Consider the following 22470-nt stretch of genomic DNA (forward strand, 5'->3'; position numbering starts at 1 on the left):
TTTTCAATGCCAATTTATCACATCCATTTTAGGAGAATTACAGTACACACACATTACAGTACACAGTTTAGTTTTACCTTTATACACCCAAATATGTTTGTGTCAATAAACAGCCAATCACCAGCATTATTACATTATTATCTGAAACTGCACCAAACTGTACAAAGTGAAAGATGTCAACACCATAAATGTGTTTGATTTTCTACATCAAGATCCAAACATTATTTCATGAGAAACTGATGACAATGTTGAAAAATGCCCCATCTCACAATGTTTGGGAAAGTGATAAATAATTCCTGGATCTGCCCCTTTAAGTAGAACTGGAATTTTAGGGGCAAAGTCATTTGGTCTTCAGTGACATAAAATATTTTAGAGCGCAAAGGCCATTGAGTGATCTGAGTGATTTGATGCCTACAAATAAATAACTTGACGTTCTGATAAGGGAAAAAAAAAGAAGAAAATCATAAATTATTCACTTTTTAATAAAAAAGACATGTTTTAAGATTCAGTTTGTTATCGTGTATCAATTAAGATGCATCATGTTATCATGTGTCAATTTACGTAATGTAAATAATATATCATGTAAATATCTTTTGTTTCTGTCATTTTTCATGGGCGTGACCGTGTCCTGTTGACAAGGACTGGGGCTTGTCAAGTGGAGAGGACAACAACTGTTCTGGGATCATTTATGATATTGCAGCATCATGTGCAGACGTGTGTGGAAACTAAACCTGCACATTAAGCGTTAAGAAGCAGCAGGAGCAAGTAAATAAGCTAATTACACTGTGATTTATCATCTCTGTGTAATATCTGCAATAAGTTTGAGAAGTTTGAGATAGAATATTGTTACAGGAGGAGAGCAGCTCCTTCAGGAACACATCAGTACGTAGGTTGTGTTGCGTGAGTGAGAGAGAGAGAGAGAGAGAGAGAGAGAGAGAGAGAGAGAGAGGTGATGCAGCAGAGAGTTAGTTACTAACTAGTTCATTTAGAAGTTAGCAGTATAGTATACGTGCACAAACAATCCAAGCAGCAAGGACTGCTGCTCGAGATTATAAGCCTTAGATCCTCGGGTGGGGCCCTTCTGCATCTTCCAATCTCAAGGCTTAAATTCAATGGTGACCGTGCTTTTGCCATCAGGGCCCCTCGACTTTGGAACGACCTGCCTGAGGAAATAAGGCTAGCAGAATCAGTGACTTCTTTTAAATCACTTCTCAAAACTCATTTTTATAGATTTACTTTTATGTGATGTATGTGTATGCGTGTTGTGGGTGGTTTTGCTCCTTCCATCTTTACATTGAAATATATTGTTTGTCTTGCCCTCTGTAACTCAACCACTGCTTTGTAATTGTCTGTCAAAGCACTTTGTAAACCTGTTGTTAAAGGTGATATATTTTAATCTCTCAACCAAGTTTGGTGCAAATCAGTGCAGTACTTTTTGTGTAACCCTGCTGACAAACCAACAAACAAGCAGACAAACAGGGTGAAAACATGACCTCCTTGGTGGAGCTGATTATGCTGATGAATGACTTGAATACAAAATGTATGGGGGAGCTGGTTAAAGCAGAAATACTGCAGAAATCTCCTGGTTCCTAGAAACTGAAACAATCCCTCCAATGTGAATATTTCATATAACTGACTTCAAATACACACAGACTGAATCATTTGGCAGAAGATTCAAAAGTGTCAAGCTGTGATGGTGCCCCGCTCCAGGTCAGGGTGTTGGCATGTTTGGTAAAAACTCAAAACAGCATGTCCTGCTGCTGTGAGCATTATTCATACAGGAATGTAAAGTAACTCTCACACCAATGACATTTACTTTCACTGCCCCTAATACAGCAGCGGTGTCGTCTCATATGTTTGCGACCTTTAGTATAATCTCTTCAATCCAGCCAAAGCCTGTTGTGCATTGACAGTGATAGCTGATATCACAGAAGAGACACACAGCAGATGCGTTTGTCTTGACCGATAATCCTGTGCAGTAAGAATGATGGGAATCATGGATGCAGGTATGCATGCACCTTATTTCAATCGGCTGCTCCATGAAAACCCTGCATGTTCCCACAACATGAAGAACTGATGGATTAATTGGCAAAATGTACGCTCTGATAAACGTCCAGAACACACTCCAAGGCAAAGAATTTTATGGCTTATTAAAGATAAAAACAAGCGAGAGAATTACCATGTTTCTCCACATCCTTCAAAGGGTCAACTCCAGGAGAGAGGATGAAGAACATGGGCGTAGCTGGACTGGACTCTTCAAAGGAGACGGCGAAGTCCAGTGATCTGCCAATCACGTACTTGCTTCCCAGTTTCTCCTCTACAAAGTCTCTGTGGGGGGAGAATATGACTCAGTTCTCCTCAACACTTTTTATTATCTTTGACCGACAAGATGAAGAACCCGGAGAGTGGGATTCCTCTGTAGCACAGTGCAGTGGACAGACAGCTGCTTATAGAAATCTTTGTAACCTCCAAATCCTCTGGCTTTTCAAACATCCTTCTGTGTTCAGTGTTCTTCCCACCAAACACACAAACACATCTTCGACATCTAACTCAGATTATTTAAAGATACATAAATGATATTTGGATGAATTAATTTAAAATATTTGATGGATTAAGTTTTAAATTAGAAGTCATTTAAAACTTAATTTCAAAAGCTTTAATGATTTTGCAGCACACACTTATCACTGACACCAATACTTTATCAATAAAAAGCTTTGATCATGTGCTATTATTCTACAAATTTACATAAAGACCTATTGTCTCATTGATTCAGCTCACTGATTCCCAACCTTTGGGCTGTGGAAGTATTGCAGGTGGGCTGACAAATCATTTGCAACAGTACAACTTTGATTAAAAAAAAAATTTAAATAAAGAAAATGGACTAATAAAATTAAATGAAAATGAAATGATTTAAAAACATCAAAACTTTTGTAAAAAAACCTCCTTTCATTGTTTTTTTTTCTTCTCATATTAATGCCCATCACTGCTTTCAGTTCAGTCCTGAATGTTCGATCATATAGAATAAAAGTGCTCTGTGGCTGTATTTGGCCACGGATGTGGGCCAAGGTTGGAATCACTGATTCCGCTAGTTCAAAGTGTACTGAGTATCACACTGTTCTGAAGGGACCTGGTAACTGTGTCTGTATTTACACCTGGAGCTCCTGAACTTACTGTGATTATATCTACACTGTGATTGGTCAATATGCAAATTAGATGAAACTGGCAGGTCAGGTATAATAATAACATTATTATAATGATAAATAAAATATTGATAAGGGCAGTTAAAATGTGAAATGAAATACATGGAGAATGGCTATATTTGATTTGACATATTCAGGCAGAGACTGCTTGTGAATACCAGGTGGAAACATGGTCCATGTTTGATCCAGTGACCTTCCTTGACAGAGGCTACATCCACACTAATACGTTTTAGTTAAAGTTTAGTTAAACTCATCTCTTCTTCTATGTTTTAATTTAAACTCATCTCTGTTTCCTCCTCCATCCACTCTCTTCCAGAGTCTTCAGCCTCTAAAACAGAGACTTTCAGAAACGCTGCTGGACCTGTTTTAGTCTAAAACTCCAGGGTTGTGTTGTAGCCTGGACGGACACAAACAGAGACTTTTGGAAACAATGACACGGTTATGTGTCTTGCCTCTTGATTGGGTTTCATAAGCTGACCTGCTGCAGCTCACACACGTGTGTGTGTGTGTGCACACCAGTTGTGTGTCATGCAGGCAGTGTGTCCACTCAAACCCATTAAAATGGGCATTGAAATGAAAACCAAGACTTTCTGCAGGCACCAAACACCGAGTGTGTTCCTGGCCTCACATCTCTCCAAAGTCTCAACAGTAACATTCACATTTCTCAGTCATCCATAGATTCTTTTCACTGCTGATGCTGTTACCTTTCACACCTCATGCCTTTTGTAAATAGTTTTGTTGTTTCATTTCCAATAAAATCTTCAACTGGCACCTGACTCGTTCTCCCTCTTTGTTCCATGTATTGAGCCACTTTTGTACCTGCAAAGCTGTGTAATTGCAGTTATTTCAGCTGTGAGCACAGGTGCCCTGTTGACTCAGACTATGAGCCAAAGGTTAAGCTGTTTCACCTTTAACTTTTGATCCTTTACAGATGACAGAGCAAAGGTCAGGCTGTGATTCCACCTCTCACCTGACGGCGTACGTCATGCGGTCAGGCCTCAGCGCCCTCATCATGCACAGCCTCTGAAGCGAGGTTTTGCTCTTCCACTCCTGGGGGAATTTCTCTTTCTCCGGACACTCGGACTCTACAAACTTCTTCCAGCGTTTGGCCGAACCTTCGATGTCTCGGTCCAGATTTCGGAACTCGTCCATGGAGCACAGGGACTGGTGGTGGAGGGAAGAAAAGTGATTTGTGCAGGAAAAACTACTGTGCTGCTACTCTGTGATCAGTGATGCTCAGAAACATTTCACACTACACAGCAAAAAGACCAACTTTGTTTGCAAAAGTTGGAGGAAAAACAAAGAGGCAAAATAGAAAAACAGACAGGAGTGCTTATCTTTCCTCATGCCTACATAACCAATATTTATTCAAACGGAAATGCTGAGTAAACATGATCCCTTTCATAGCAGGACGGGGGCGGGGAGGACTTAATATGCATCCGCTGCTGAACCAGTGGGGGTTTTATTGTGATGCCCCAGCTGACAGACGCCTTATCTCATCTGCAGAGAACAGCAGTGTCATGCAGTAAGCCTCGAGCAGGTACACCCCCTGACAAGTATATACACACACATGCAGTGTGTAAGCTGTCTACTCTACTGTATAACTATGAGCAGACACATGGAGAACAAGGTGTCATGGACAGAAATGTCCCAGACATTTGTTCTTCCTCAGCCAATCGCCACTTAGCACGAGGCGAGACGAAGCAGCTCAGCACAGTCTCTGACTTCAGTTCAGTTTGTTTAATTACCACAGGTGGTTGGCACCCCCTCAGCCCAGGTGAGGGGAGAACACACAGGGTCTCATGGGATTCCTACTCTGTTAATATCATCAGGAGGACCAAGCAATCAGAGGATCTTATCCCCCTTTAAAGCTTTCCAACTGATTATGTTTCCAACTGCGATAAGAAAATCGAGTGACAGAATTTGATTAGCAGCGCCTTAAACATTCACAGTAGGTTGAGTGCAGCTGGAGAAAGGCCGTCTCCGAACCCTCAGAGGGGTTTAGGTTAAGTTAATATTCTAGACGGTACAGATTGAAAAATTCATGAGCATGAGAGGCTAAAAAAACACGCTGCCGCCAGGGTTTAGTTTGCTGCTAAACTGATCTGACAAGCGAGGGAACCTCTGCTGCTTGACGTCCACAGGGCTGCATTGCCAGACGTCTGTCCTTTAAGAGGAACCACGGGTACACGCACTTCGCTCTGCTGCTGTTAAAATGAACCGGGGTCACAGAGCGGAGCCGGGCCCCCCAGAGAATCACATGCTGTCAGACCGGAGGTTTGGGCGAAACAAAGAAAATAGACTTCAATTATGCTGCCGACGCCTTAAGTGTGTTCTCAGTTTAATGCCGAGTAGTTGCTGGGAGACTTGGCTGCACAAATTGCGTCATGAGAAGCAACTTCAGACGCCGCACAGAGCAGCTAAGTGCTAAAATAACTGGAGGGAAACTGTGGATTTCAGTCAGGCCTCTCACACATGACAGAATGGACCAATGACATAAGAGTCAATTACATTTATTTTATGACCTTTTTTTTCACATTTCAACATTAGGATGGGATTCTAAAAATGGAGCTTATCTACAATTTAACACTCTTCATGTATCTCTATGACTCTCAGGAAGAGAGCTCTGACTATAAAACAGCAAACTATTCTGGGATGTAGGATTTGGTTCAGTTTGCCAATAAAGTTTTGCACTGATTTTTTTGCGTTTACAGCCACAAACTCTTCAGTCACACTCACATGGACCACAACATTATGTGGATGTAGAGAATATTTCTAGTTGAAATGAACTTGAAATATTGAATTTTGTAATTTTTTTTAAATTACAGCTACTGTATAATTTCAAACCATCTTGACAGTGATGACCTCTGACACGTATTAGCTCTGTTGCAGCATCCAGTGTCCGTAACCCTGATGTGTAACATGGTTATCAATGTGAGACAGGAGGAGATAGAACAAATATGTTTCTTGTGTAGAGTTTGATTCTGATACTTGTATCAGAAATGCTGCTCTGATTTTGCCTAAAATACATTTATCTGATACTATGATTAATTTTATAGTTTCACACCCTGCTACAATGACAATCAGTTCTTCTTCGCTGCTCTAAAACAGCAGCCTACACAGGAAGTTGCACTGTGCAGCCTTTGTTATAGAGCAGTAAAGTGAGCTGTTGACTGAGGTCACTAATAGGCGATCCACAGTCCAGGTCCAGACCCAGATCTGGTCCTATCTGGACCTGGACTTATAACCTATAAATCATTTAGAGTTGTTACATTTTGTTTCTGTTTTAACTGGCTCAGCTTTTCTAGACTTTATGGTACTAATCACATGATGCTGCTCAGCCAACCAGTGAGTGACACACACACACACACACACACACACACACACACACACACACACACACACACACACACACACACACACACACACACACACACAAGAGAGCGACGAGAGACAGTCGGAGAACTAAGAGTCTCAGCATGTGACAGCTGCAGTTATGAGGCTACAACAGCTTTAAATTCTTTTTCACTGTTGTCAAATTTGAAAAGATCCAAAATGAAAACTGTCAGCAGACGACTGGATTACTGTAAATGAATTATTTAAACAGCATCTCTACAGGATTGATTCTGTCCCAAGGGTTTTGATCCATATAAGTGACTGGTCACAGTAACTGATCACTATCAGCAGTTTACACTATAAAAAGAGATTCTGTGCTATTCATGTATCTGCTCATGTTGTACAAAGGGTTTAACCTGAGCCATACAACAATGACAACTATATCACACTGATACAGGGTCAGTACTAATGATAACTGCAGTACTCTGCATCAGCTGATACAAGTTCAGGAATCAGAATCTATCAATAATCTTTATTCTAAGAGTAAACTTATTGTGTAGTTAGCAGCTGGTGGGCGAGTTACTGCGGCTGACTAGTGCTAACATGTTACCGGTTAGTTTGCCAGCTGGGGCTGAGCTTAATGGCAATTTTCATTATCACTTAACTATTTTGGTAATATTGATTAGATTCATTGATCAGTCAATAGAATAAATACAAATTTACAAAAAGCAGCCACAGCTGTCATCACCGTGGTTCCATCGTCTGTTTCACTAAAGAGACATTTTATCTGTTACTACTTTTCCACGTCACAAAAGAACCCAACTCGTCTCCACTGTCATCACATTTCAGCAGCAGCAAGAATACAACCGTCTCTGCCTCTGTCCGTACCTTGATCCCTCCCCAGGAGTGGCTGGACAGGAAATCCACTGGTGATGTCACACCTGGTTGGACAGGGTATCTCAGGAGGAAGTCCAGCTCTGCAGTGTTTATTTCTTTATTCATGAGCAGGATCTGGGGACACAACAAACAGGAAGGACTCTGAAATGCTGTATTTCCAGCACACACCACGTTTCCTTTCCGCCTGATTAGATTCAGACAAGGCCGCCGGTCGAGGGAGCGGCTGATTCGATGGCGAGCTTGTTCTCAAAACAAACCATGCAGAAGATGAAAGGGGCCTCCCCTCCTACCTGGAAGGTGAGCTGAGCAATGTACGTGAGCTTGTCGCATTCAAACAGGCCTCTGGTGGTGTACTGGAAGACTGAGGAGGTGATGCTGTCAATTAGGTTGGACAACCGCTGCTTCAGAGCATCATCCGGCTCGGCCTTCCGAACCGCTTTCTGGAAGACCACACTGAATGCCTGGGGACGCACAGGAGCAGGTAGAGACTCAACACTGACCCAGGACCTGACATCAAACCAACAACACTGTTGAACATAGAGTCACTTTCAAACAAATGATATGAATCAATAACTGCGTGTGCTGATATCAGCCCTCAGTTCTACATTGATTTTCACTTAGTCAGTGTCATTTACCTCTGATCTGATGGATACAATGCAGTTTGGTCGGAACATGAACTGATCAATACGACTTTATGAAAAGCTCTTCTACATAAACGTGTAATTGTATTGTTGTGAGTTGAAATATCACACACTGAACTAATTCACTGGGCTTTACACCAGTTCTGTATTTTTCTAATTAAATCAATGAATGACCAAATCCAACAGTTTGTCTCCAACAACTGTGTGTTTATGATGAATCTTATTCCTCTGAGCCACAAAGCTCCACTGTTTCCATAAAAGACTAAAACATGCTGTTTTATCCAACAAGTTCTGCTGCCTGAAATACTCAGCACTCAGTATATGATCAACCCTGAATATAGTTAATTCAGCTTTATTTGTACCGCTCCAGATCATAACAAACATTATCTCCAGGTGACAAACAGAGTTTATATTACAGACATGTCTGCAAACATGAAGCCTCACTAGCATTAATTCAAAGCTGTGGTCAGTATTCACTTTCTCTAACTTTGAACTTTGCCAGCCGGCTGTTTGGTGTCCAGTGGATTTATCAGGTTGAAGAGAAAAAAGAGATGCAACATGGGACGGCCTGATGGTGGAGTGGTTAGGGTGCATACCACATGACTGGATGCTCTTAGCAGGCGAGCGCCGGTTCGACTCCTGACCGGCCCGACTCTTTCCTGCATGCTATTCCCACTCTCTCTCTGCCTCTTTCCTGTCACTCTCTACTTTTCTGTCAATAAAGGCAAAAAATGCCAAAAAAAAAAAGAGATACAACATAAACAATGAACTGTTAGATGCTACAATGCTCCAACTGCAGCCTCAGGTTCAAACTTTGCTGTGGGTTTGTCATCATGACTGAGCTCTTTCACATTTCACTTCAGTATCAATCTAAAACAGTGATTAGTGCAGTTTTACATGAGTAGGAATCAGTGGACTCGGAGCTGAGAGGCAGAGGCAGTGTGAGGGAGTCAGAGTTTAAGAGGAGGATTAACAAACTGTTGGTTTTGGTCTTTTCATGGGATCTGCTGGAGCTCGTCCTTGAAACCTCGGCTGTTTGCTGATGTGTAGTGTGAGCTCCTGCAGAACAAGTGTCTTCTTTAAAGGGCTGTTAAACAGAAAAAGTTTAGCTCAATCAGCCGTGAAATGTATTTAATAAGATTCCACTTGTGACCATCCTCAGGTTGTGATTATAAATCAACTTCTTGAAGGTATGAAGGCCACACAAACACACACACTGATCAGAGGTGGAAGTTCCAGTCTGACTTTAATCCTGTAAGAAAGTGTTGGAGTCTAAATTGAACCGTCACTCAGGAAAAAGAATAATTGTCATTATCTCCTACTCTGAGTGTCATTTCCCAGTCACACTGTCTTCTAACCTGGTATAAAGAACAAATAATTTTATTTCATTCACAAGGTCAGAGGTATATAAACTGTCAATGTGTTTTCATTTGATTATGCTTGGAAATAACTTGGGCCAGGGCAGCTACCTGCAGAGTCAGGGAGTGATTGCAAACCATATCTCAGGCTGCCTCCTCCCAGCGCTCGCTGGCTGACAATATGAAAGACATTATACTCTACATAACCACATTAGGGAGCCACAAACACAATAAAAGCAGGGCAAAGAGCATAAAACACAGTGAGCAAATGGAAGAAGGAGGGAGGAACAGAGGAGCAAGTGTAAAGAGGGGTCTCACTGGGGGCCCGAGAGGCGGGGAGAAAACATGGCGGGTCAATAGACAGGCTACCTTGAGAGAGAACTGGTACATTGGGTGGATTTTATTGAGGTCGTTCATTATGAAGTACAATAAGGAAGCCCGCGCTGCTGCCGGTCGGTAGTGCTCCCGAGCCTCATTGATTTTGGCCTCTGTCACCTTGGCTTCTTTCACCTGCAGTAAAGATGGTGCAAACACAAAGGGAGTCACACAGACACAGGAGCACATCCGCACAGATATGCATACACTCAGCGCTCATCAGTTAGCTAATGATGAAATTGTGCACCATCTAATAAAACACCCTCCAGTAAAGAGCCGAGCAATTCCAATTTCACGGTTCCAGCCAAAATGTTCTCACACTGCATGGAACACGACAATTATCAGACTTCTTTGTTTTTACCAGCAAATGCCGGCGCAATTATGCTTAAGAAGAAACATCTGCAAAGGCAGCGCTCATCTCCTCGCTGACAGAAGGCTCACATCATCATCATCATCATCATCATACAGTACTGTTACAGAAGAGCTGTGGAGAATCAGAACCGTGAGAGAAAACACACTAAGATGACACGATCTGATTCACTGACCTAAAAACAGAGAGAAGGGAGAGAGTTACAGCTGTAGATGATTGATTATTGGCCTGGAATCAGCCAATAAGGTCACTGCAACTGCAGAAGCAGACACTTGCATATTATTCACTTACATGATGACATCTCTTTTGGCATCCAGATGTGTGTATTTTATTTCCTGTTGAAAAGTATTTGTCACAGCTGCTCATTACTCATCTTGTGTGTCCATTGGCTGTCTACTTCCTGTCTTTGTTTGGTTTTCCTGCTTTTCTGACTGTCCACCCTGCCCTCATGTGTTTCACCTATGTCCAGATATTCCTGCCTCTCTATCCCTCATGTCCTTTATTTCCTGTGCGTTCCCTGTGTTTGTTTGGACTTCATAAGTTTTGTCTTTCATGTTTAGGCTGCATTTGGGTCCTGAAATTCTTGTTAAACTACCTGAAAACTTCACGCTACATATAGAGAGCTGCAGGGATGACGTATTTCTGTAGTCCACCCCTGAAGTTATCATCACCTGGTTCCCTCCACAAACAGCCAATAGGATTTCTCCGTTGTGTTTTGGATGATTAGAGAAAATCAGCAACAGTTTCTGATCCTGACAGGTTTGGTTCAGCAGGATCATCTTCACTAATGACTCCACTTTATGATGTTTGAAGCCTAAATACAACCAGCAGCAGTAAACAACCTCTGTCTTCTCATTTAGACTCTTGTTAGCAACCGGCCTTTTTTAACAGACGGAGAAGCTTCAAGAATCAGGACTGAGGGATTTACTGATGGATCTGATGTCAGAGAATCAAACCTGAAAATGTCTTGAGCTGCTGTTAAACACAGACCTGACTTCAGTCATCTAGAGACTTCAGGAGCAGGAAACAGGAAGTGATAAAATGCAACTAATGTCCAGGTTTAAGACTCATTCCTGCAGCTCTCTATTACAACCCTGTATTCCTCATATTTATGCTGTAGTTAAAGTTAAAAAAGGGTGAATAAGGCAACAAACAGTAACATTAAATTGTTATATAATCACTCTCTAATATAATCTTAATATATCTTCAAATATTTACAGTGTAATTTATTTAAGTCCCTCTTAAACACAAAGCTTTTTCCCCATTCTCCCCTCTAATAATATATTTGTCCCAGTTTAAGTAATAAACTGATGCCCTTTATGTACTAAAGAGCCGAACTCAGAGTTGTGTTCTATAATCTGAAGCAGTGTCTGAAGAAGCGATGATGAAACAAAAACCTTCTCTTCGATCTCAGCAGCGGTGCGTTTGGTTGTCTCCAGGTTTTCCACCAGTTCTGTGTCCCCAAGGAAGTTTCCTGAAGCCGAGGACAGACGCGACAGCAGGTTGTCCTCCAGCGTCTTCAGGGTGATCTTAAAACCGTTCTGCTCCTTTGTCAGGTCCGACTGAGAAACACAGAAACACAGAAACTCCTGATTCCACATGTCAGAGGATTTCTCACACACACCATCTTGTTTTTTCTTCATCATGGTCTGAAGCGGTGGGAGATGTTCAAGGTGTGGGTCAATATGAGGACATGAATACTGAAGGGCACCTAAAAGGCAGAACTAATCAATATGCTCTGCATCGGTTATCCAGAGCCATAAAGGAGGCGCTCTGGGCCGGATTAGCCAGCTGCCGTCTGGGTGCCAACATCAAACCTCTGCTGAGCGACCTCAGCCTCGGTGTGATGAGACTGTCGATTCCAGCAAGAGGGGAAGGAGTCCACACACACACACACACACACACACACACACACACACACACACACACATATACAGCGAATCATTTCCTACAGACACTATGGATTCCATTATGAACCTATACAGGCCTCACACACAGCTCGGTGTAGGGTTTTCCTCACGCCTCAGCGTATGGATTAGTGCGCCCTGTCGTCTCATAAAGCTTCAACTCAAACTGTTTCTCTCCGTCTTTGTTCTCACTGAAAAAAAACCAAAGTGTCTGAGAGAAACTTTCACTTTTTCAAAGCTGCTGCGTGAGAGACGCGGGGAGAACAAAGTCGACAGGGCAGGGCTGCTTCTCTTTATTGCTTCATCCTGCTTTGTCCTTCATTGCAGCTCCTTGTTTCTGCTCAATAATGACTTTGCTTTATTGAAGTTTCCCTTAATAGAAGCCTCAGCGACCTTTTGAATTGTTGTAATTAGGGGAGGGTGGGCTGTTGTGAGATCTGCCTACTCCAGTGTTGTCGGTGACTGATAATAGCTGCAGGTTTTTGAGCGGCGTGATCCCTGACAGACGGCTGTAATAAGTTTCTGGCAGTGCCGTATCTGCCCCCGTGTAATCGCTGGGGGGGCTGGGAGGTTGCTGGGGGGCTGATCCTCCTCCCTGTGGAATAATGTTCCAATGACAAAAGATATACTTAGCTCAGATCACGCTGTGGGAGCAGATAGTTTAAAAGATGACACTGCTTAATTGCTCTCTTTATGACAGTATTTCCTATTGCGGTGATGAGAGGTATTTTACACCATTGTTAAAACTAATTGAGCCTCTGCCTTGTTAAATCTTACATGCTCTGAATTTGACGTTGTTACCCACGCCTTAGTTTAAAAGTTCTCCTCTGTCAAAACTGCACAGGAGGGAAAAAAATGATGTGATTTGTTGGTATTTCAAGTTAAGAGCTGATGAGTGTTCGCTCTGAGCACAGAAAAAATGTGCAGGACTGATCTGAGTGGTGGACATTTAACCGGGGAGCTCTGCCTGCATGACTCAACTGTGACCTTCTACTTGCCCAGACTCGGCGCTCCGGAGGGGAAAAGCTATCCACACTAAAACATTCCCAACTGGATCCAGTAATGAGTCAGTTTTTAACGATGAGCTTTCCTCTGGCACATTGTACTTGTAATTACCCTTGCTTGGAAAAAAAACAAACAATTAACCAGTCAGCAGAACGCCCTAATTGGAATTAAAATGAGATATTACATCTATCATTTTTTAGGCAAATGATTACTGAGTGCCACGGAGCAGCCCTGTTAAGGTACTTTGGGAAGTGGAGCATTTTAGCTCTCATTAAGCCGAAGGGCCGGGTAGGAATTGTGCCGGAGCAAACACACACACGAGGATGCACACATGCACACACATGCACGAGCAGAGGGAGGAGCAGATGAGGTAGTAATTGTGGTAAAAGGGTGTAGACTGATCCCCCCCGTGCGCTCTCCAAAAAGGCAACTTGACATTTTAAGCTCCTTAGCCCGTCTTCTGCTCGGTTAAATGAGAGCTCTTTCACCTGGTCGCCGCCTCACGGCTCAGTGGAAACGCCAACCTCATTAAAGGAGTGACGGCGCCGAGTCACTCACAGAATATAAACAGGTACAGGTACGCTGCTCGCTCCGCTATCAGATTGTTATCGGCCCCAGTTGTTTACTGACAACAAAAAGCCATTCAGCTCTTCATTCTATGGGCTGCGTTTTGATAGGAGGGTGCCCCCCTCCGCCCACCACCACCACCCACCTTCAACTTTCAGTGTTAATTAAAATGATAAGTGAGTTCCAGATCTTGTTTTTCCTCACCCTCCGATCTCAGTGAAATGCTAATTAAACAAGCTTCATTAAATCACATTTCACTTCTCCTCCGTTGGATTTTGCTGAGGGGACATTAGGCTTAAAATAACTCAGGCATTTTAGTGGGTTTTTTTCTCCCCCCTTCCTCCATTTATTAAAAATGCTGATTTGTCCGTGGATGAAAGCCTACAGGTCTGAATAAAGCGTTGCCTGCAGAGGCCCAACGCAAACTAGGACGCCTCCAGAAAACCATCAAAATGCAAATAGCATTGTGCTGGAGTAAATCTTCCTGACTCTGAACACAGTTCCCACATTATCTTCCGTTCTGATCTCAGAGACGACGCCGTGCTCTCGATGGAGGGGGGATTTCTGATTTTCCTTGCCCCCTTGACTAACAAGAGGCGCATTTAAGGAACAGTGGAAGTGTGTCAATGTTTTGTCTAATTGCTGCAGTACAGTAGCACCACTGGCCAATCCATTTCAAACAGCTGACATGAAAAGAGCAGGCTGTCGATGAGATGAGCGAGAGGCATCATTAGGCGCCACAGCTTTAATCAGGTGAAGTTTTGCTTAATTACGAACATTTACATTTACGTTGTGCGTGGACCGTACTCTGGGTATCGTAACTATCTGCTGCTCATTACGTCTCCAAAGTCGGACGAGCTGCTGCCGGGAACCTGCTGTACTGTACACAGTGTACCGAGCGGCCATTAACTGTGACCAGCGCTGACAGCTTCAGGCTGCAGCCGCTGACGGCGATGCTGATCAACAGAGTGGAACAGCAGCTTCCCCCTCCTCACAATCAGGGGTCGAGGTTCCACACAACAAAGACAATCATTTTAATTAAAGAAGGAAAACGTCCTAAAGTGCCACATACCTGTCTCTCCTTTGATTCTGGAGAGGTGGATGTGGCTGCGTGAACATAAACGAGTCTGACAAAGTGATAAAAAACCAGATGAAACTCCCTGGAGGAAAGCATCAAGACACAATTACACAATTCCTGGAGCCGGATGATAAATGGAAGAGTGTCACAGAACAGTACCCAGGGTGACTGTGACACGGTGGTAAATTGTTAGTACTTCAAAGTTAATTAGATTTTTTTTTGATTTAGGATTAATGGATTATTGCCTGTATGGGTGATTCTTTGTGGATGCTACAAGCCAAGACATTCAAATATAAATAATTTTGCTTTTGATGCTATTATCAAATGATTTAAGATGATTTAAGAAAACTTCACCAGCTCATCAAAGTGTTTGGATTTTGTATTGAAGGCTTTTTGGTTGAAAAGTGAAGTTGTAGATCTCATAGACAGATTTCCTCTTCCAAACAGAATTACATCAGTACTTTCACACAATTACCCAATAATTTCATGTTGAAGATTATGACCTGCAGCAGCATTATCAGTCAGTGGTGTTTCCCATAATAACACAACATTAGATTTTCTTCATGTGCTTATCTGCCATTGTCTGTTCATGGTGGCGTGGTGTGCTGTAAAGTAAAGCAGCGTTAATGAAAGATATATACCAAGTCCCCTCACTGTCCTGGTGTGGCGGCACATTTTGTCAAATAAACGCAGGTCTCAATGAGACTCCAGGTTCTTTGGATGTGTGCTCGTGAGGCTGAACAACACTCATGTTCATAAACCATGGCAGCAGAGAGAAAAAATAACAACCTGAATTTTAAACTGTCAGTTATCAAATCTGCTCACGCAAACAAAGGTTTAAATAACTATGGTAACCTTTGGCTTGATATGGGTCCCTCTCTCTCTGTGTGCATGGGGGTGGTCTAGATGCGCTGACTCTCAGAGCAAGACTTTCAGTGTGTAGGCTGCAGCTACGAGGCTGTTGTTTTAACAGGCAGGGGAAGCAGAGAAGGAGGGAGGAGAACGCCACCTGGGCAGGTTTACACCTACAGCCTACGTATATCCAGTGAGTCAGACAACTTCATGTCTGCTGAATCTGTAAACAAGCTAATATGTTAGCCACAGTATCTTTATAAAGTGATAATATGTCAATATATGTATGTATATATATGTAACAGTTGGGTGAGTGATTGTCCTGCTGACCCGAAGTGGCTGAAACAATCAATAACTGTTGCTCTGACCTTTTGCTTTGTGGCAATTTCATGTGAGCACAGAACATAAAACAGCTTTAAACATATCGACTGCTTTAACATGAAGTTACTTTGCTTCATGTGGAGCTGAACTCCACAAAGCCTCAGTAAATCATATCACTCAACCTAACTGAACACTGACAGAGTGGGAGATTAATCTTTTGGAAGAAACAGCTCAACACAACCGGAAAATCTGAAGCTAAGACACTTCCTGTTGGGTTTCCCTTTAATCTGTCACTCCCTGTATCTGTAAATGATTCTATTGGGATTATCCACACGTACTCATAAAATATTAAACTACTGTATGAGGTACTCAGTATTTCTAATTACTTAGAGATGCAGCATCTCTCTTCCTCACGAGGCAGAAATTTAGCACCAACATTTCATTTTGTGAATGTCTCCACAGACACACACTTCACACTGCAGGGTGAACTGAACAGACCATGAATGATGAAGCAATGATGAAGATTGATTTCCATATTTACAATAAATAGTTTCAATATTGTTATTGCACTTGGGGCGTTATGCAGATATGTCTCATTTTGGCAATTAGCTGTGGGTAAATGTTTGTGTGCTGCTCTTTTCATAGAATCCAGTTAATTCCTGCAGCTTCCACCAGGAAAGTGTTCAGTTAAGAAAATGAAGTGAAGCAGAATTATTCAGAGTCATTGTGATGCTGACTACAACTTGGTGGAATATACATTTACATTTAATTCAACGACACTATTCAGGGCACATTTGAAAGGGAAATCTAATGTCCCGATTACTCTGTGCTCCACATAGACAGTGACAAACACGCACACTCATACAGACACACACAGCCATCCAGGGTCCCAGTCTCCCTAAGTGAGGGACCCAAAGCCCCATAATTATCACACATTCACTTAGTTTGCTGTTAATCAAAGGCACCAGCTGATTGTTTTGGAATCACGGGGCTTGGACCTGCAGCCTCTTGTGATGCTTAAAGACAGACAGTGTTTTCCTGCTGACGTGCAGAGTTAAAGATGGATAACGACGAGCGCCAGCGCTATGTGATGCTCTTAAAGGCTGTTTCTTTTAATTACACCTGCATGAGAGAGATGTGAGGAGTGGAGCTCAAAGAGTCCAGTGTGGAACACTTGTTTGTTCTCTGATAGCAACTGAACAGAGCGACGGATTCGGCTTTCATGTCTGCTCAGTTCACTTTTACATTCCTGCGACATATGATGAGAAGAGATCTGTCACAACGTCCTCTTTGTTGTTAAACGGCTGCATCAGTGTTTCTCTCTCTTGCCGCCACTGACACTCTGACTTCCTCACCTTCAGCTGTTCCAGGTCAGGTCTCTCCATGCTGACCACCGCGGCGAGCAGCTGGTCCTCCAGACCGTCTCTGGTCACTGTGAAATTTATCAAGGTGCACTGGGCCTGCAACTCCGGCTGGTAATGAGGGCTGGCCAGCTTGGTGTGCAGGATGAGGCGGAAACTGGGGTTGTACTCGCACTCCTTGTCTCCGATCTTTATGTACCTGTGTGGGTAAATGAGGGACATAAGTTCCGATCACTGAGACTTCCTCAATGGAAATGAAGATTCTGACGCCACTAAAGTTTTGACATTAGCTACAGGGATTTGACATTAACAGCTGAGCTACAATTATCCACTGTGATAAATTCTCCTGACACAATAATCCTCCTTATTATATGTAGTACACTTGTGAAAATCAGTGGTTATGTCATGTCACTATCATTTTAACTGGTGTTAGACTGTAACAGTGTTATTAATACTGTGGCTCTGTGGGTTTCAGCCTGAAGCCCATTCTTTCCATACAAAGACTAAATAATAAATCGTTTCATTTCTTTGAACTAGAATCACCGCCTCATGGTTGCCTCAGACTAGTTTCAGATTACACCCCTGTTTATCCAGAGTCATATAAAATATTAACCATTTGTGAGAAATTTTGTCATAAGTGTCTTGAGTGTTTTGCGAGGTCACTGACCTTGACCTTTGACCACCAAAATCTAATCAGTTCATCCTTGAGTCCAAGTAAATGTTTGTGCTGATTTGAAGAAATTCCGTCAAGGTGTTACTGAGATATCATGTTCCCAAGGCCAAACACGTGTTTTGTGTGATCACTGTGACCTTGACCTTTGACCTTCAGCTAACAAAACAAATTAGCAGTTTGTCCTTGAGTCCAGGTGACTGTTTTTACCAAATTTGAAGAAACTCCCTCAAGGCATTAGAGATATTGCCTTCACAAGGCCAAAACCACATTTTGTGAGGTCACTGTGACCTTGACCTTTGACCACCAAAATCTAATCAGTTCATCCTTGAGTCCAAGTAAATGTTTGTGCCAAAGTTCTGTCAAGGCGTTGCTGAGATATCGCGTCCATGACAATGGGACGAACAAACAATCTGAAAACAATATGAACCATTAAAAATATCAGTAATTCTCTGAAACAGATGAACACTTTAGCTTTTAGCAGTTGTTAAAAGCAGTTACTGGATTTAACTCCAGTTCTATGAGTGTGTTCACTATTCGTTAACACCTTGGAGGGGGACAGACCTTTGTATTCACCACCCACTAAGGAAGTAGTGACCAACTACTGTCGTCCCCTAGCACATACGCTGCTCATCTCCCTCAGGGGGCCAGGTGGGGCTGCAGTTAGAGGGCTATGCACGTGTTCATAGAACTGGAGTTACATCCAGTAACCACCATTTGTTTTTACATGCTCCACCCTCTAACAGGGTGATCCCCCAGCTGGACGCCCGCCCTCACCCTGATGACCAGTAACTGACTGGTTAAGAGGAAAAAACAAAAGTAAGCCGAGTCTCGTCTCGACCACCCACCCACCTAGGTCAGTACTGACTAACCTCACCTTAGGAAAATATCACAGCTTACAAACACTTTCTGCATAACTCAGATGTTGACCTCTGTGATGAGGTCACAGGTAAAGGTTCCTTCTCGTGACCCTGTTGTGGAAGCAACGCTGCACAGTGGAACGGTCCACCACCCCTCCTGTGTCAGGCAATCCTTCCTGCAGTCTCTTGGGGGTTTGCTTTTCCTTACTGCACAGCAGATCTGCAGTTTTATCATTTTCTTGGTCTCCCTGATCTTGTCTTGACTTCCACAGTCCCCCCTTTAACTGCCATTTCTTATTGACATTTCAGGCAGTGGAAATTTCAAGCTGGAAGCACTTTGCTATCTTTTTATAGCATCCTCTGCTTTGTAGGCATCACTTAGCTTCATTTTCAGGTCACAACTGAGCTGCTCACAGGAGCTCATGGTTGTTGAGTGTTCACATGTGGTTTGAAGAGTCAGAGAATTTATCAGCTCTGATAATTTCTTCAGCTGACAGTTCTGACACTTCCCAACCTGAATTACAAGTCCTGACCAATGAAGTCAATTAAAACCTAATGAGTTAATGAGAGTTTTACAAGTAGAAGGACACCAAAGGTTTTGAGTAAAATTTTTTTTAAAGTATCAGTTGATTAACATTTGAAGATTTTTGGGGGATTTTTGAATAAATCTAGTAATAAGCAAATAAAAATGAGTGAAATTGTGATTTAAATCAGAAACAGTCTGATCAGAGGAAACATCAAAAAGCTGAGCAAACTTCCAGTTTTCAGTCACATTTCAGCCAAATTAATAGTGAGAATGGATACACAACACAAAACTTCATAACGTAAATTATTTTTGAAAAGCTTGAAATGTCCTACCTGCCCTTCTTAATGGTCTCTCTGCCCAACAGAGGTCCAAGAACAGGATCCAATGTTTCCTCCAAGTTCTCTATCAGAACCACGTCTCCTGCAGCCAGAGCTCTTTCGATGGCATCCAGGTAGCTGTCAGGGCAAAACAGCAGGAATTCTTCAACCCACAATCTCTTCCAAAAAGAGACCACGTGCACATTTCACAGTGAAGCTTCTTACCCTCTCTGCCCGATGCGGATGACACGCAGGTCCTCGCCATATTTGTTTTTGATCCACTTGATGCCCTGCAGCTGGGGGTCCACCATGAGGGGCCAGCGTTGGCAGGAAGTGATAATGGTTGCGTTCTCAGTGGACATCCTGTCAGCGGGCAGCCCCTCATTTTGCCACGCTGCAATGTCAGCATCGTCCGTCAGCATGGTCAAAGGGTCCAGGTCAGGGGTCACCGGGATGGGGACCTTACAGGTGATATTGGTGAAGTTTGAACAGAGTGCACCACTGTTGTATTCTTAGTTGTCATGAAGGAGGAACTGATATCTAGAGACCAGAACAGTTTCTGTACCAGGCTGTAAACATGTTTCTTTCTGCTGTAAAGTTGGACATTTGAACATGGGAGTCTGTGGGACTGACTCACTGCTGGAGCCAGACTCTAGTGGTCGTTAGAGGAACTGCAGCTCTCAGCTCTTCACTGTTGATGCTTCATGTTTCGGCTCTGGAGGGTGATGATTTGATTTCACCCAGTGACAGCACCACAGCACCACCAGATATGGTTTTGGGCAAGTTTACCTCATGGTATGAATGTGGAAGTTGCGTCAACGTGGCCTGACCTCTACACCAAATTAGCTTTCTGTTTGTGGGCTCAGTTTTGGTAGTGGATTCAGCAGTGCTGCTCAAATCAAAAGGAAAAATCCCCTGCAGCCCAAAAAGCATTTTTCCTACAAACCAGCACTATAAAAGAGACATCTTTAAAATTTTGGATTTTTTTTGGGCATTTTTTGCCTTTATTTGACAGGACAGTAGAGAGTGACAGGAAAGGGGCAGAGAGAGGGGGAATGAAGGAAAGAGTTGGGCCAGTCAGGAGTCGAACCAGCACTCACCTGCTAAGATCATCAGCTCATGTGGTACGCGCCCTAACCACTCCGCCATCGGGCCGCCCCCGAAAATTTTGTATTTTTTTTAATGCTTGAAGGTTTATTCGTGAAATAATTCCCTGTTCATTTTGGAATCCAGTATCCAGGTCTTATGACACATCCCTATGTATCTGATCATACATACTTGTTGCCAAATCTGACCCATTTTTAGTGATGTTTCTGCGTTCAAAGATCTCAGTAAATACTTTGGTGGCTTGTCCGTAGCCCAACATGTACTGTGTTTATCCCTAATCATCCCTTTACATATAAGTATAAATCACCACCACCCACCTTCAGCTGACTGAGATAAGGCCTCCAGGTGTTGTCCATGAGCTGGATCCTGTAGCGTTTGGTGAAATATCCTAAGTAGGAGATGAAGGCAGTGATGAGGAGGACGTCGCCACACATAGTCCTCTCCTGTTTCTTGAAGTTTTCTACGGCCTCGGCCCAGCGAACATTCTCTGACGCCAGACCTCCCACCTGAAACACAGGGACAGATCAAGAGTGAAGAGATTTATTTTTTACTTCACAACACCATATCCCCCACAGGGTATCCTGTAAGATCAGATCTAAATTAATCTACGTCTGCCGTCATCCATGCTCACACTCCTGAACATCAGGAAATCTGCAGAACAACAATGCTTTGCTACCTTCAAGTCCTTTTTTATTAGGTTTCCATGTACTTTATCACCTCCCTGCTCCTGTGCCAACACCTCGACTCTTTACTGCAGCAATGATTCAATTTCCCTTCAGGGATCAATAAAGTTCACCTGAATATCTTATCTCCTCTAAACTTGAAAGACTCCATAGTTGAATACACACTGTAACTTCTCAGCGCTGATCATGGAAACACTTCAGCAAGTTCCTATATTCGCACTGATATTTGTGATTGACTAACAGATGAGCTCGACCTCTTGTTCTCCTGTTGTCAGGCGTTTTGGAAGCTTCCTCTGAATAATTTAAATGATCATACTAACAGTGTCAACACTCATTTTTCTTTTGCTGCTGTCAGCAGGAGGTTTACGCACTGGCAGATAACAGTGGGATTTACTTGATGTATACATGTGAGTGTATGTGTGTAAACATATGCATTGTGTACTCCTGGTTTCCGTGTTTTCCAAGCACAGCCTGAGCACCAGGGAATTTGAGGCAGCTCAATTAGAAACTATAATGATCGGAAAGCTCACTGGAGACATCTGTTGGTTAAAATGCTTCGTCAGCCTCAGGTCAACAAAGCGCAGCCAGCGAGCACCTCATCCTCAGTAATGCTGCTGGAGAAAGAACAGCCACCGTCGAAATGACCGTGGTGGGGGAGCGTCTCTTTGATGACTCACTTTTGCATTTTAATTATCACAGAATGTTGACCATGTTCATGTGTTACTGGTTGTGTGTCTGAGGATGTTTTTGCACATTTCTGCATGCACAGCTTCCAGAGGATGTTTCTCCTGTTCTTGGCTGGTTCATGGACCCCACACTTCACACCATAAAAAGCCCTTCTTGCTTTGTCTTTCAGCTCATTCACAGCCATGCCAACATTTTTATCGGAACTGATATGCAAGCCTAAATATGTATAAAGGTTTGTATTCTTTATTTTTGTTTTTACCAGTGTAAATTTACTTTAAAGAGAAGTGGATCGTTTTTGAAAGTCAATATTTGTCTCATGTTTGACAGGATGTCAGGGTTCTGGTTCAGGGTT

The 22470-nt window shown here is 42.8% G+C and overlaps 1 protein-coding gene across 8 annotated transcripts in view; it reads right to left on the reverse strand.

Annotated features, from left to right (window-relative positions):
- Nucleotides 1-22470, reverse strand: part of dnah9 (dynein, axonemal, heavy chain 9) — a 195717-nt gene that overhangs the window by 75244 nt on the left and 98003 nt on the right. For all 8 annotated transcript variants that reach the window (XR_011685190.1, XR_011685189.1, XR_011685187.1 and 5 more), the window contains 10 exons: nt 21066-21254; nt 19867-20102; nt 19657-19779; nt 17263-17467; nt 11575-11739; nt 9802-9942; nt 7724-7894; nt 7425-7547; nt 4171-4364; nt 2180-2328 (listed from right to left, as the gene is read on the reverse strand). Coding sequence is in view for 4 of the 8 variants with exons in the window: in XM_071463599.1 (XP_071319700.1) it covers nt 2180-2328; nt 4171-4364; nt 7425-7547; nt 7724-7894; nt 9802-9942; nt 11575-11739; nt 17263-17467; nt 19657-19779; nt 19867-20102; nt 21066-21254 (1696 nt within the window). In the remaining 4 variants the exon portion in view is untranslated. The remainder of the gene's footprint in view (nt 1-2179; nt 2329-4170; nt 4365-7424; nt 7548-7723; nt 7895-9801; nt 9943-11574; nt 11740-17262; nt 17468-19656; nt 19780-19866; nt 20103-21065; nt 21255-22470) is intronic.

Source organism: Trachinotus anak, unplaced genomic scaffold, assembly GCF_046630095.1.
Source record: "Trachinotus anak isolate AG129_WGS33_773 ecotype Australia unplaced genomic scaffold, CSIRO_AGI_Tana_v1 ptg000025l, whole genome shotgun sequence".
Lineage (NCBI taxonomy): Eukaryota > Metazoa > Chordata > Actinopteri > Carangiformes > Carangidae > Trachinotus > Trachinotus anak.